Source organism: Hippoglossus stenolepis, chromosome 11 (assembly GCF_022539355.2).
Source record: "Hippoglossus stenolepis isolate QCI-W04-F060 chromosome 11, HSTE1.2, whole genome shotgun sequence".
NCBI lineage: Eukaryota > Metazoa > Chordata > Actinopteri > Pleuronectiformes > Pleuronectidae > Hippoglossus > Hippoglossus stenolepis.
Genome location: NC_061493.1, coordinates 17,388,830 through 17,403,094, shown reverse-complemented (window position 1 = coordinate 17,403,094; position 14,265 = coordinate 17,388,830). Strand labels below are relative to the sequence as shown.

The following is a 14,265-nucleotide window of genomic DNA, read 5'->3' as shown; positions in this document are numbered from 1 at the left end:
ATTAAGACAGAGCAGGAGAAATGCTCGAATATCCCCACGGGCGGCGGAACAAAGGGAGGTGAGAGGAGAGGAAGCTGCGAGTGCCCTGGTTTGTTTACTCTGGGGTGTTTGATGGTCAAGCTTTCAGGAGGCATCCGTCTGCCTCTCAGCGTCCGCTCAACAAATCCCCAGCAGAGGGCTGATGTGGTGCCAGAGAAGGGGTGGTGGTGGTGGGGGTTAGTTTTCATTCAGCCTGAAGAAAAGAAGCAATTTCTCCTCCTCTCCTGCACCGACCGTTCCTCTGTGTCCGCTTCTCATGAGCACATCTGACTTGTGTCTCTTTTGTGGTGCTGGCGCTCGGAGCGGGAATGAAACGAAAGATGAAATTAACACTTTGCAACTTCAGGGACCTTTTTCCTCGTCCGCCTTTCCACCTCGTCTTCATCTTTCCTAAGTTTTTTCTCTTTTAACACGTAACTGTTTTTCCTCCACTGTTATTTCATTCACATTTTCACCTCTCTCCTCAGTCTTCTCTCTGTCCGCTCCTCCTCTCACCTGCACTTTTCTCTACATTTCTCCCTCACGTGTCTTTCTGTTGTGATTTTTTTCCACCTCTTTCTCATTTCAAAATATCCACCACTCTCCTTTTCTTAGCCCGAGGGCAGACAGGACTCAGTGTGCACTTTCTGCACACTCTCCCTCCTAATTACCAGCCCTTTCCTCCACTCCTCTCACAGCCCACTCCTCCTCCCAAGCACTCATTCTCTCACACCATCCCTCGCAGCCATCCTGCCACAATGTTCTCCTCCGAGGAGCCGTGGAACTCCACCGAGCAGGTCTGGCTCAACGGCTCGGAGAGGGCGAACTTCTCTCTGGGAAGACGCGGGAGCAACGACCACGAGGAGGAGGAGGACGGGGATCAGCACCCCTTCCTCACAGACGCCTGGCTGGTGCCCCTCTTGTTCTCCCTCATCATGCTGGTGGGTGTGGTGGGCAACTCGCTGGTCATCTATGTCATCTCCAAACACAGGCAGATGAGGACGGCGACTAACTTCTACATCGGTGAGTGAGAGGAGAAGCACGTGTGTGTAAGTTTGTGTTTTGGTTGTTTGCAGAAGAAGCTCCGTGAGAGGACGGAGTTTCTTCTCAGTGGGAGAGGATGCACAGCGCATCATGGCTTCAAATACATCTTCTGTGCATCTAATGCTTCAGATCTTATGATGTGCATCTCTTTCATCTGCCCCGTGACACTCCATCGCATACCAATGGTGGGTTCAAAAGACTGTCGGGGGTGCACGAGGAGGCACTCTTGTTTTGCCCAATTAGAACCCAGCTAGCACCAATGCCAATGTTAATTACAGGTTTTGTACTTTCCCCAAGAGAGGAGGAGACAGGGGTTGAGATGAGTCCTGAATCCCAAAGCAGTTTCTAAGATGTTCACCTAAGAGCCTAATGATGAAGCAGGTATAATAATGATCTGCTGGGGGTGTTGAGCAGGTGTTGCTGACATAATATGGGATTATTGGATGCACAAGAGGGCTCAAAGCTTGTTTCATTTGTTTGTGCATATTCGATATGGTCTGGCTCCTCTGCACATAACGCCAAGGTCATTAAAGATATTAAAGTCAGAATTTTTGGCAGAATATCCAGAAAATCAGCAAATGCAAATGAATGTGCCTTTCCATGCACTGCTGTTTTAAAGCTGGTTTGTCACGGTGCTTATTCTTTACACCATTACAGAGGAAGAGGGAACAGCGAGGTGATATAACTCAAAAAGCTGAAAAAAATGAAGAAAATGTTATGAAAATGAAGCTTTTATGTTTGTTTCTTATATTAATTTTAGAAACATTACCGGCTTCTCATCGCTCCACAGATCTGCTGTTTTCATCTGCTGCAAGTTTTTATCTCTTCAGTCCAGTGGAAGCTTTGGTGAAAGTTAACTTTTACATTTAAAGGCATAAAAAGTGTTCAATCTTTTTTTTTTTTTACCCAAACTAAACATTAGAACAGATGGATAGAGGAATGCATTAATCTTCCACGTGTCGACAAGACGAGAGAAATCAAAGAAGGACATTCATCATGCACCCGTCGTATGTCTCCTCAGTGCAAAAGACGTGTGTGATTGATTTTTGCCGATCAAGTCAATTACAGCACATCTGACGACACTGTGGCGCCACCTGTCAATTGTGGAGAATTTAAAATGTGACCGGTTAATGGAGGTCAAGTCCAGAGAAAATGAGACGTCACTTGTCAAACTGTCACACGGACACTACATGTTTGTAAATGAGCTCGTCTGTTGATGTGTAAATGAGCTAATTGTATGATTTCGTGTTTCTGCGTTCGCACAGCACGACATGCATGTGACAAGGTGAAATGATATTTCAAGGCTGCAGAATTGAAACTGTTTAATATGCAGAGACATTAGATTAGCGCGTGCACCATCTGCCCGTCCTTTCAACGTAATGGCCCTGCTGCTGTGATGTGATTAGATCTGCAGGTAAAGCACACAGGACATCGTGTGTCAGAATGACAGATCAGATGGAGATGAGGGAAAACCAGATCCGACTGCCCGTCACTCCGACCTCTGAGTGGTGCGCTATCCAAACATGAAATTGAGTTTTTTGTGAGTGTGCATTCGTATGAAGATACTGGGCAGCCACCGTGAATTTGAATTAAGTGTGTGTGTGTGTGTGTTGTCAATCAGCTGCTTGATTTCCTCAAAGCACCTACAGCAAGTAAACCCTGGATTTACCTAAACATTACGTGTTTCACAATCCCAACACAAATGGATAAAGTCCTGAAGTGGACACAAAATCATCACTTCAGTCAACAAGTTGGATAAAAAAGGGAACATCATTATGTGAGCTTCTGATAGACAACGGTACAGTGGACAGGAGAACACAGTCCGATTTTAAGCTATAGCACTTAGTGGGAGAGATTTCTTGACATCTACGTTAACATTTTATTTTAGGAGAAAAAAAAGAGACTAATTGGAGACTTTAAATTGTCCGTTGGTGTGAATCTGTGAATGTGAATGGTTGTTCGTCTCTGTACAGTGGGCCTGCGATACCTACTATAGTGACCTCCTAGAGGATAAGCACTATACATAATGAATGGATGGGTAGATGGATGGAAATATTGATAAAATTGAAAATAACAATTTGCTGCGTTTTCCTGAAACCCTGTTCAACATATTGGATGTTTTCTTGTGTCAAAAAAACATCAAATATTCTGTTTTACTTTTTTAAATAATCAAATTTGAGAGCCTGGAACCAGATAATTATCAGCGTATTCGCTCAGAGCGATAACTTAATCATGTAAAAACAGTATATTCACTTTCAGGCTGATTAATCACAGTGGTGAATAAATGTGATCGTGGTTTGATGTTTCTTTGTGTCTTTTGTCCTCAGGCCTTTTGAAAGAATCGACGTGATAAGAACCTGACTCCCACTGTCTGTAAAACACTCTGCGGCAGACTGTGCTGCATGAATCACTGCTTACTGTGGTTGTTGTTTTGTGTTTGTGCAGCAAACCTGGCTGCCACTGACATCATCTTCTTGGTGTGCTGCGTCCCCTTCACTGCCACCCTCTACCCTCTCCCCGGATGGATCTTTGGCAACTTCATGTGCAAGTTTGTCGCCTTTCTACAGCAGGTAAACCCATCGCCCATGAAAAATGAAGAAACGAAATGAGCGCACTGAACGTTTTCATGTTTGAATGGTAGAAATCGGTTGAAGAATGCAGGAGTAGTTAGCAACTGCCACTTTCTAGTTTAGGTCCATGTCCCCATCCGTTAACATGGAGGAAGTGAGGTTTAGAAACTATACTGAAGCCGGCCACCAGGGGGTGATCAAGAAGATTTGGCTTGCGCTTTTGGGAAGCTGTCCTGTCATTCATATGGGTTTCTCCAAGTTGCAGCAAAATTGCTATGTCTAGAAACGTACTAACAAGAGCATCCTCCCTCACACATGAATTAATTTCATCCATCATGAAAATATTGATTTGTGCAGCTGGAATTAAACATTTTTGTTCCAAGGTTCAAAGTAAAACCACACAGTGAAGTCCCCGAATAACAAAATTGATTAGGCTCATATTTGGCCCACACAGGCATCCGGCCCACATACAGTGTGGAATGATGGCACTTGGGCGGTCCGCTCCATGTTTGCCGGATCGAGGCCACAAGTAAGACATAGCTAAACCCTATGTCAACCAAAGGCGCAAATTCGTTTTTTTGCTATTTCTGGCTTTAGTCACCATTTATCACAAGGGCCACTTTAGCCTCACATCCATATAACACCGCACGTTTGCCAAAATAGGCCCACGTGCTGTTTAAATGGGCTCACATCCATTTGGTCCACAAGAAGAACAGAAGCACACCCCATCATTGCCTGAAGTGGCCCACATCTGTATTCTCACTGTTCTCCAGCTACGGCCCCTAATGTTGCCTTTGTGTTGTTTCGGTGCCACAGTGGGTTCAGAGCTTCTCTGGTGGCTGAAACAGGGTTTGATGAGAGAGTGGTAACTCCTGTCTGCAACCATATCAATTTGTGCAGCTTTAAAAAACCTTCTTCGCTCTTGACAGGGGTTCTGCCCTCTGCCGCAGAAACAGATAACACATCTCGACATCGAGCTCCTGCACTTTGTCATGGACGTTACTATCTCCACAAGTATTCTTTCTCTGTGCACAAATGCACCATCTGGCTCCATGTAGCTTATTTAAAGAGGTTATTCAAATGCCACGCACTAATTACTATTATTAAAAAGACAACACAGTCACTGAGGGTCTAAAAGAAAAGGCAGATAACCTCAGCTCCTGTTTAGATAATACGCAACCTTTCAGCTAAAAGCTAAACCAACACAAAATGAGAAGCAACTTTCCTTTAAAGAAAACTCAGCTTGGCTGAAATATGCTGTAAATGTAAGGAGATTGGGTTTTAAGTGTACCTCTCTCACAATGAAGTCAGGAGGGAGGAGGAGGAGACGACGTGTCAGGCTCATGAAAGAAGATGAAGGCAGAGCGACGAGACGCACGAGGATAATTTGAGCATAAAAGAGCGAACATGTCAGTCAGTCTCAGGACGGGAACGATCGCAGGCAGGAAGAGACGCTAAAAGCATTTTCAAATTGAAATCACAAAAACACGATTCACTTCATTCATCTGAACATGGAGACTCGTAGCTTTTGTGCTGGTAGATTTTGACTCTTCCCATTTTTTCCCATCACTTTCTCTGCTGTCGTCCGACGCTGCTGCTCCGTGTTTTAAAATGTTTTAAATCATTTTCCGTGAAGGGAAACCTTTCAGCCATTTATTACTGCACGTACTTGAGAGAAGCGTGATTATGTTTTTTTATTGATTATCACGAGTCGGGGGAACTGACTGCTCTGTTTTCAAGGAAACGTGGACCTGAGAATTTTCTCTTAATTTCTACAGTTCAATAAAAACAACCGGGCGGGGTGGGGGGGGAACAGCTTGTGTCATGAATCAGGGCTTTGATAAGATTGGTGATCGATACTAATGGAGCGACTGCTGCTTGAGAAGCTGCCGGTAATACCTGTCCTCTTTGAGGAAAAATAAATCGTTTCCCACTTACTTTCAAACACTTTCATTAGCTCAACAGTGGAGGAAACAGAGTTAATGTTCTCTCACCAAAAGGTATTTGAAAACTTCTGAGAAATGGTTTCACGGTTTGAACGACACATAAAGACGACAGGAGTCCTCCATTGATTTTAACAGAGGAGATGGTGACAGTTCAGGTTAAAGACAGGAAAAGGTAACAGGAACAAAACAGGACACAGGACGGCAAGAACCAAAACAAAAAAACTCTATGTTAAATGTCCCGATCCTTACCAAAATAAAATGTGTTCTTCCCTGACTCATAAAGCATCCTTCCACCGAGTTTCGTAGGAACCCGTCCTGTAATTTTAAATGAAAACCAATGAAAACATAACCTCCATTAAGCCATGGAGGCCATTAAGGTAATTACAACATGCAGATGATGAATGATACAAAACAATGTGGTACACTCCTGAGGGAAGACGTCTGGTATATAAACACTGTGCGGTGACGGGGGGAAAGGTGGTGGACGGCTGAAGAATGACAGGAGACTGGGGCAGGATACTTCCAAAGCATCAGACATGATTTATCCCTTCAACGTTCAGCTTTAAAGTCCAAAGTTTTGTGTGATCAATGGAAACTTCTGCATCTATGATTCATTTCAGCTCCTTCGTTTTCCTACAGCCCAAAGCGGTAGCTCGGTCTCTGCGCTCTCGTTAATCCTGTTCCCTACAGCAGCAGCAGCCAGGGTTGATAAGACAAACTAAAACAAAGCTTTATATTTTATTCAGCCGACTTTATACCATTAGTTTTTATTTGTCTCAAAGCCACAGAGAATTCCTATGACAATTTGTGCAGCTATTGTTCCCGGCAGCTGTTCAGATATCATCTCCAAAACAGAATAAAATGAAATAAACATGAGAATATCAGGTTTTAAAATCTGCCAGGAAAATGTGAGACTAGTTTGAGGGATAATTTGAAGTTCGATAAAACGATTAAAACGTTGCACAGCTCCTGAAATCAAATTAAACATCAGTGCGAGACATGAGGGATAAAGTTGCTGGATTAGATACTAGATTTAAAATGAGAGGAGAGATGAGAGGTTGTTTGGAAGCTTCAATTTATGAAGTTAGAGCTTAAAAAATGAAATGAATAACATGAGACGCCTGCAGGGAGATTGAACCCATAGTGCGATACAGGAAATGATGATGAGCGTGATATTCGTCGGATGTAATGAGCTGTGATACACAGGGATTAACTGCTGGATGTTGATGGGGATGAACGTTATCAGGTTATTTTTGTCGAATGTAAACAAACAGACCAAGAATCAACCCCCGTGGAAAGATGATCAGACGGTGAGATGGTTTAACTGAGAACCATCAGCAACACACGTTGTTTCTCACATTCACCCAAAAGCTGCTTTTCATTCAATTCTTGTAAACGTTTATTGTTATTTTATATATTCTTTATGTGTAAAGCACAGCTCACTTCACAATGAACAAACAATAGGAATAAAACAATGGAACGTGAGCAGAGAAAATCAAACAATAAAATAGATATAGTTAAATAAAAAGGATTAGACGGTGTAAATAATAACTTCAAACTTCAAACACGGTGTAAATTACCTTGTTTCGAGTTGATTATGAATGTCGGGGCTTATGGACACTTGGATGACACCACAGGAGCAGAATGGAGGCATGTTATGCTTCTTTTATGTTGTTTTATTACGTCTGAGGTCAATGTCCCCCCCCCCCTTCGGCATAGTGGTGAGTAGATATGAGTGAATTTTCATTTTTCTGTGAACTATCCCTTTAAGGCCCAAAGATAACAACACTCCAGGTGTCTCTCGAAAAATTAAGAGATTGCAGCATCCACTTTGTCAGTGGCCTCGACACTGAACTCCACCTGACCCCTCTGTGTGGCTCCCATCATATCCTTTGAAACCCTGATGCGCTCCTCCGAACCTCTGGAGGCTAATGGCTGCTGGCTTCACAGTCACTGAGAGGAGGAGGAGGAGGAGGAGAGCGGGAGAGAGGCGGATAAAGTACATAGACAAAAGAGGGACACAATTAGATGCTATTTGGAAAAGAGCGCAGGGAGAACTTCTGACCCCTCATTTCTCACCCTGCTGCAAACCTTTCAAAGCAATATGCTTCAGTTTACCTACATGCAACACAGTGGAGCCCTCAGAGGTCCGTGTGTTTGAAGTGAACAAACTGTTCTTCAGAGGAGGATGAAAAGAAGTGCGACAAGTGTCTGCTTCATCCTATGGAAAAGCAAAGAAAAGAAATACATGATAAGAAACGTTCTCTGCAGGAAATATTTATTATAACATATATCGTTTTATTTTCAATTGAATTTCAACCTCTAGGAAAAGGTGCATTTTCCTGTCTTCACATTCACATTTCCACTGTGACAAGCATTCTGCATTAAATTAGCATTCTCTCCGATGTGGCAGCCTTTAATTGAATCAAGCTCTATTGAAACCCATTAGAATTGAATTGAATGATTTGTTCACATGCTAATTAAAAACACTTATCACACACGCAGCTTCCTCCATTTCCTCCTTCGATCTTTCTCATCCCCCTGCACGCTCTTCACTTTAATGGTCCCAGGGTTCATTAGCAAAAACCTCAGACAAGTCAGGAGAAAGGCTGGAATGAAGCAGGCTGAACGAGGACAAGCAAACTCTTCTTCTTTGTTTTGTGATAAGGGTAGGATTAATTATAAGGGATGCAGAGACACCATTAGAGCAGAGTTTAGAAGTCCTTAAAAGTTTGTGATGGACTTTTTGAGAACGCAACTTGCACCAGGATGTTCAAATCAGGAGATTCGACATTTAACGAAAAACAAAATCCTGTTTTCATATTTTTGTTGCACGTGTTTTTTTAAAAGAGGCAATTATTGTGGCGTAAGTTCTCCCATGGATAAATCCATTGGCTCACAGGAAATGATGTGTTCTGTCAGCTGTAAAGACTGTGTTGGTGACAGAAAACAAAAGCATAAAGATAACACATTTATTAAGATGAAATACAGACAGACCAAGTCATTTTTTGTGTTGTCTCAAGTCTGAATAAAAATGTCAAATCTAATTATATCATATCAAATGTCCATAGAAATCCACTATAATTATGTGATTCAACAATATTCCATTACGTTGGTCAGGGGATGGAAGATAAAACATATCCGTCAAATCTCAACCAACTGTCAGTTTGATAAATATGACAACTACCAGGGCCATAGTTACTCTGAGATATTATTCTGTTACACTGTTTTTATTCATGATGCGTTATTACTGCACATTTCTTCCTTTTACAGTGTGTAAATGTAAAAGGTCCTTTTACACTGTATTTCCTGGTGTTTCTTAGGTGACGGTCCAAGCCACTTGTATCACCCTGACTGCCATGAGTGGAGACCGCTGTTACATCACCATCTACCCTCTGAAATCCCTCCGCCACCGCACCCCGAGAGTAGCCATGATCGTCAGCATCTGCATTTGGATCGGTCAGTCCTGCTCGTCCGATAGATACAAAATCAAATATATACTGTATGCATTATTTCTACTCCTTCAACAAACACGTTCCTCGTCCTGTCCCAGGCTCCTTCATCCTGTCCACCCCCATTTTGATGTACCAGCGCATAGAGGAGGGTTACTGGTACGGTCCCAGACAATACTGCATGGAGAGATTTCCCTCTAAAACACACGAGAGGGCTTTCATCCTCTACCAGTTCATTGCTGCCTACCTGCTGCCCGTCCTCACCATCTCCTTCTGCTACACTCTGATGGTGAAGAGGGTGGGTCAGCCCACTGTGGAGCCGGTGGACAACAACTACCAGGTAAAGGTTTGCTTTGTGTATAACTGTGGGAGTTGAGGATATGGCTGAGCGGTTCTGATTGTGAGCCAATTAAAAGCTTTTCTTTGTCGGGTGGTACCTGTCCCTCTTCTTGTTCTGCTTTTGATGTCCATGGTCTGTGAACATAAAGGCAAAGCACCTCTCTGCAGCTATAGGCCATTGTTTCATTTATTTGATTCATGTAGACCCTGCTGGCTCAGGCAGGTGAAAAGAGAATAGTACTAATCCAAACAAATAATGGTATCAATTTAATTAACTATATTTTTGCTGCCCCATGTGGCCAAAAAGAGTTTTAGCAGATCGAAACAGTTTTATGTGTAAAACCGTTCCTTCCCTCTGCTCCTCAGGTAAACCTCCTGTCTGAGAGAACGTTAAGTATCAGGAGCAAAGTGTCCAGGATGGTGGTTGTGATTGTCCTCCTCTTCGCCATCTGCTGGGGACCCATCCAGATCTTCGTCCTCTTCCAGTCGTTCCATCCAAACTACCGACCAAACTACGTCACGTACAAGATCAAGACGTGGGCCAACTGCATGTCGTACGCCAACTCCTCCGTCAACCCCATCGTTTACGGATTCATGGGAGCCAGCTTCCAAAAGTCCTTCAGGAAAACCTTCCCCTTCCTGTTCAAGCACAAAGTCAGAGATAGCAGCATGGCTTCAAGGACCGGCAACGCCGAGATCAAGTTTGTCGCGGCAGAGGAAGGCAACAATAATAACGCAGTGAATTGAAAACGACAATTAAAATAGGATGAATCAGATTTTTGTCCAGAGCCGTTGCTGCAGGAAGACAAAGACAGACATGATAAACATCAGCCTCCAGACCATTGTGTTGATGTTCTCATGGGGAAACAATTGATTTCAAAAGGAATATGACTGAGACGTCTGGCAGACACACTTTATTTATGTTCATGAATACGAACCGATGTGGAGAAACACAGACTCATAATACGCTTTGGCACAATATGTCTGCTCCTCCACTGCCAAGGCCGGGTGGCGTTGGCACAACGTGTCATCCACTGAGCTGCCAAACACCTCCGCCACGTAAGCGAGGACAGACGTTCATGTCTGTGGGAGAAAAAGGGAAGGTGGGTTTGAAACGTGGAGAAAAGATTCCCAGTTCCTGTGAAAGCGAAGCATGTCTGCAGCTTGTAAAGTGTCCAGCATTTGGACAAATGATAGCTGAAGAGAGTTTATGAACACTGAATGTACATTTTGAATTAATTATTAATATTCTAGAATAGATGCCCATGGACATGTTATTTTTATAAATGTATGTGGTTGCTTCTGTCATATAATAATTCAACGGGAGACACATAAATAATCTGTCATTCATATTTTTTAAAACTGTATCACTTGGGGAAATGACCTAATTCACTTCTTGTTGCGTGTTGAACGAAAAGATTGATACCACTCTCATGTCTTAGCATTAAATATGAAGTCAGAGCCTGGAGAGTAATAGCTTAGCTTAGCACAAATACTGGTTTCAAGGGGAAACAGCTAGCCTGTCTCTGTCCAAGTTACATTCACCCATTCACACTATGTGCGGCTCGGCCCACAATTGGCTCTACCTCTCTCTCTACTTTTTCAAACTACTGAGAAGGAAACTTTAATATTGCTCGTCGTTTTATGTGATTTTTTAAATATTTTCGACCAAAATGAACGCCTCCTAACTCTCCATCTCAACCATTAATCTCTCCGGATGTGAAACAGAAAGACACACATCTGTGAGTATTCTTCATCTTCTTCTCTAACTCTGTGGCACAAGCCAAAATGTCAAACTATGCTTTGAAAATCCATCTCTGCATCTCGCTGTTAAAGTGCAAATATCTCTGGGCCTACATCTGAAAGATAGAAAAGATGGTCTTTTCCTCCCTCTTCCTCTTCCTCATCATCCTCCACTTCATCCTCTTCTTCTTAACACCATGTTCAGGCAGCTGTTACAGCAGGTGAGGCACACACCGTGTTTACCTTTCTTTTGTGTCAGGCAGTCGCACTCACACCTTCCTCAATACAAGTGCTCGCGCAATCACTCATGAAGGAGGAAACGGGGCCTTGGCACATCCAGGTGTTGTTTACTAGAATCAGTCGTCACATGTACACCCAGGTGCAATCTTGTCAGGTGGAGCCAAGTCCAAAACATCAGGCAACCCGCGTGGCCTGGGCCCTGTTGTGAGGGACCTGTCCACTGTATTTTTGAAGGTCTGCATTGGCCTCTTCAGTGTTGAGAGACCTGTCCAGCCGTCTGGTAATGGAAAACAGCAGATCATTGTTAGTCAATCTACTGAGTCCCTGAAAAGCTCTCCACCATTTAGACTCAGTCCTTTTTTTTCTGTCCATCCCACTCACTGACATTCAAAAATTCAAAACTCAAATTTCCAAAGTCGTGCTAATGCAAAACCTATTTGAATTGTAGATACGGCAGGACTTGCATTCATCAGGTTTCCAGTTGAATGACATCAAAGTGTCTCGAGAGGAAAACCAGAGCTCCATAATTAACCGTGAATAAGTAACAGACCGGTGCCTAAGGATTGTGATTCATCAAGAAAACATTTGGCCATACTTTGCACACAGAGCGGTGGAATAATGGCCATACGCCTCAACAGATACTGGAGGTTTATAAGAGAAAATGTCACTCAGCATCATCAGCAAAAATCAGCTAGAAACTCGACTGTCCCTCCGCCAAGGCCCAACAGCCCCCGTACGAAACCGCATTTACATTCACCAGACACAGATTTTTATTTGGATCTGCACCAACTTGCCCACACTCATAAATATCAGTGGTATTTCACAGCGTTTGTTGCAGGGCCCAGTGCACCTGAAAGTTTCCATCCATTTAAGTTCATGTGTATTTCTGTAAAAAGAACGTGTGTGGAAATGTTGGAAGGTAAAGAAAGTGAAAAAAACAAAAACAGGCTCTGCCCACTGATCTCAAGCTGCACCAAAATGTAATGGGTTCTTTTCTGACCCATTCCGCCATCAAGTGAAATCCGTTTCCGTTGTTTTTGTGTAATCTTGTTTTCAAAAGAACAAACCAACCAACAAACAAACAAACGTCCAGAGGTGAAAACATAACCTCCTCGGCGGCGATAATGAATTCCATGGGTTGAAGTTGACTGCAGGGTCATTTATTTTTAACCGAGTGTCGCTGTGAAACATAACATGTTTAATTAAATGCTAATGACTACTTATTACTTTTTTATGTATGCTAATTATTGTGCTAATTCCTCCCCCATGATGCCATGTGCTTTGCATCTATTAGGACCAAAGTTATGTAAGTTTTCTGCTTAAAAATCCATTATTTTCTTGTAACTACACTTATCCTGACATTGTGACTCTTAATAATGTCTGTTTAACGAAATGTACGGTTGAGTTTTTGTACAATAAAAATGCAGCTGTCAGTAGATGGATGGGACCCTGATCCACAGCACATCTCTTCACCAGGCTTTTACGAAAATCCATTCAGTTGTTTATGTGTAAACTTTTTTACAAACAGACAAACAGACAGGGGTGAAGTATAAACTCCTAGGCATATAAAGCCGTCCTATGACACCTAATGGAAAACCTCACAATTCGCTGTCTACATTGTTGATTTTCCGACAAAACGCTCCAACAACCGTGACTCATCAATACCGAGCAATGGATCTGCCCACACCGTCCCATCTGTGGCCTTAGAGACAATAACTATACTCCACTGTTAACATCGTCTGTACATGAGGCTTTTACATCACTGGGCCTCGTCGAGCTAAATAAAGCCGGCAGGAAGAGATGACCAGTGAGAGTGTGGGAGGGTTGATTCACCAAAAAGCTTGAAGCCAGTAATACAGAGGCCACATCGTATTTCAGCCTTGCGTCTATGACACATGTTTCTGATGTCAGCCATGATGCATTCGCCTCGTACAGATTCTCTTTGTCTGGAAGCTTTTCTGAACGCAGCAGCAGTGTCAGGCTTTTAAGATTTATTCATCGTCCTAAGTGCTGAGATAAAAAAATCCACGTTAGTCATATTCAGTTGGTGTTTTAGTTTTTAATTATTTCACTCCTTTAAAAGTCTGTAAATCAGATGTCGAGGGAACATTTAGCTGTGAAGGCTGGAAGAGCTGAACCTTTGTATTCCATTTCTGTTTCACACGAGACAATGCAGTGATTTGTCTCATGTGAAACTTCGCTTTCACCTAAAATAAATCCAGTGAGCTGTTTTCTGAAGAGAGTGTGCAAACATGCAATTATAATTATAATTATATAGCAACACAGACCAAAAAAATTTGATTCTTTTTTGAGTCCATTTTTTGATTATACAAAAAAAATGTAAAACAGGTTAAACACATTATTTTACATCACTGCAGTTTGCATATGTCGATCCTGTGTCCACAGCCCTGTGTAGATCTATCATTGTAGAGTTCAGACCCAGTGCCACATCTGCTGGTCCTTTTTGTGTTGTTGTTCTTAACTGTCTATTTACACTGTCTATTGCTTTGAATTTTAACAATAAATATGATGTAACTCCACTTTATTGTTTTATTGGAAGTTCATTGTTACCAGATGATTAAACATACACAGCACCGTTAACCATCATATGACCAACTCTGCAATCGCTCACTTCGAATGATGGAATAGAACTAAAGCCACCATCATGGACAACATGGTCACCTCATGTCTTGTTTCCAAAGTTACGCCAACTTTTGACTGAATCAATCAGCTTCTAAAACTTTGATTTCAATGTCTCTGTCAGTGGTAAATGCGTCACATCGTCGTAGCCGTCACTCTGATAACTTTAACTTTGTGGGTAAAACCCATCAGTCATTCCTCATTAACTAAGTGGTTCAGTTTATTCACTCAAAATGAAGAGGAGCAGAATAATCCTCACCCCCAGTGAGTCTT

The 14,265-nt window shown here is 42.5% G+C and overlaps 1 protein-coding gene across 1 annotated transcript; it reads left to right on the top strand.

The window, feature by feature from the left end:
* Nucleotides 1-242: 242 nt before the first annotated feature.
* Nucleotides 243-13,892, top strand: kiss1ra (KISS1 receptor a). The gene is made up of 5 exons (XM_035169283.2): nucleotides 243-1,041; nucleotides 3,508-3,632; nucleotides 8,902-9,037; nucleotides 9,132-9,370; nucleotides 9,736-13,892. Exons 1-5 carry the CDS (start codon nucleotides 777-779, stop codon nucleotides 10,114-10,116), a joined length of 1,146 nt encoding a protein of 381 aa, XP_035025174.1. The 5' UTR covers nucleotides 243-776; the 3' UTR covers nucleotides 10,117-13,892.
* Nucleotides 13,893-14,265: the final 373 nt, after the last annotated feature.

Excerpts from the sequence above, each read along its gene's own strand:
- kiss1ra (XM_035169283.2), top strand. The coding sequence starts at position 777 with ATGTTCTCCTCCGAGGAGCCGTGGAACTCCACCGAGCAGGTCTGGCTC. Across the intron at positions 1,042-3,507 it reads GGCGACTAACTTCTACATCG|CAAACCTGGCTGCCACTGAC; the intron begins GTGAGTGAGAGG and ends GTGTTTGTGCAG. Across the intron at positions 9,371-9,735 it reads CGGTGGACAACAACTACCAG|GTAAACCTCCTGTCTGAGAG; the intron begins GTAAAGGTTTGC and ends TCTGCTCCTCAG.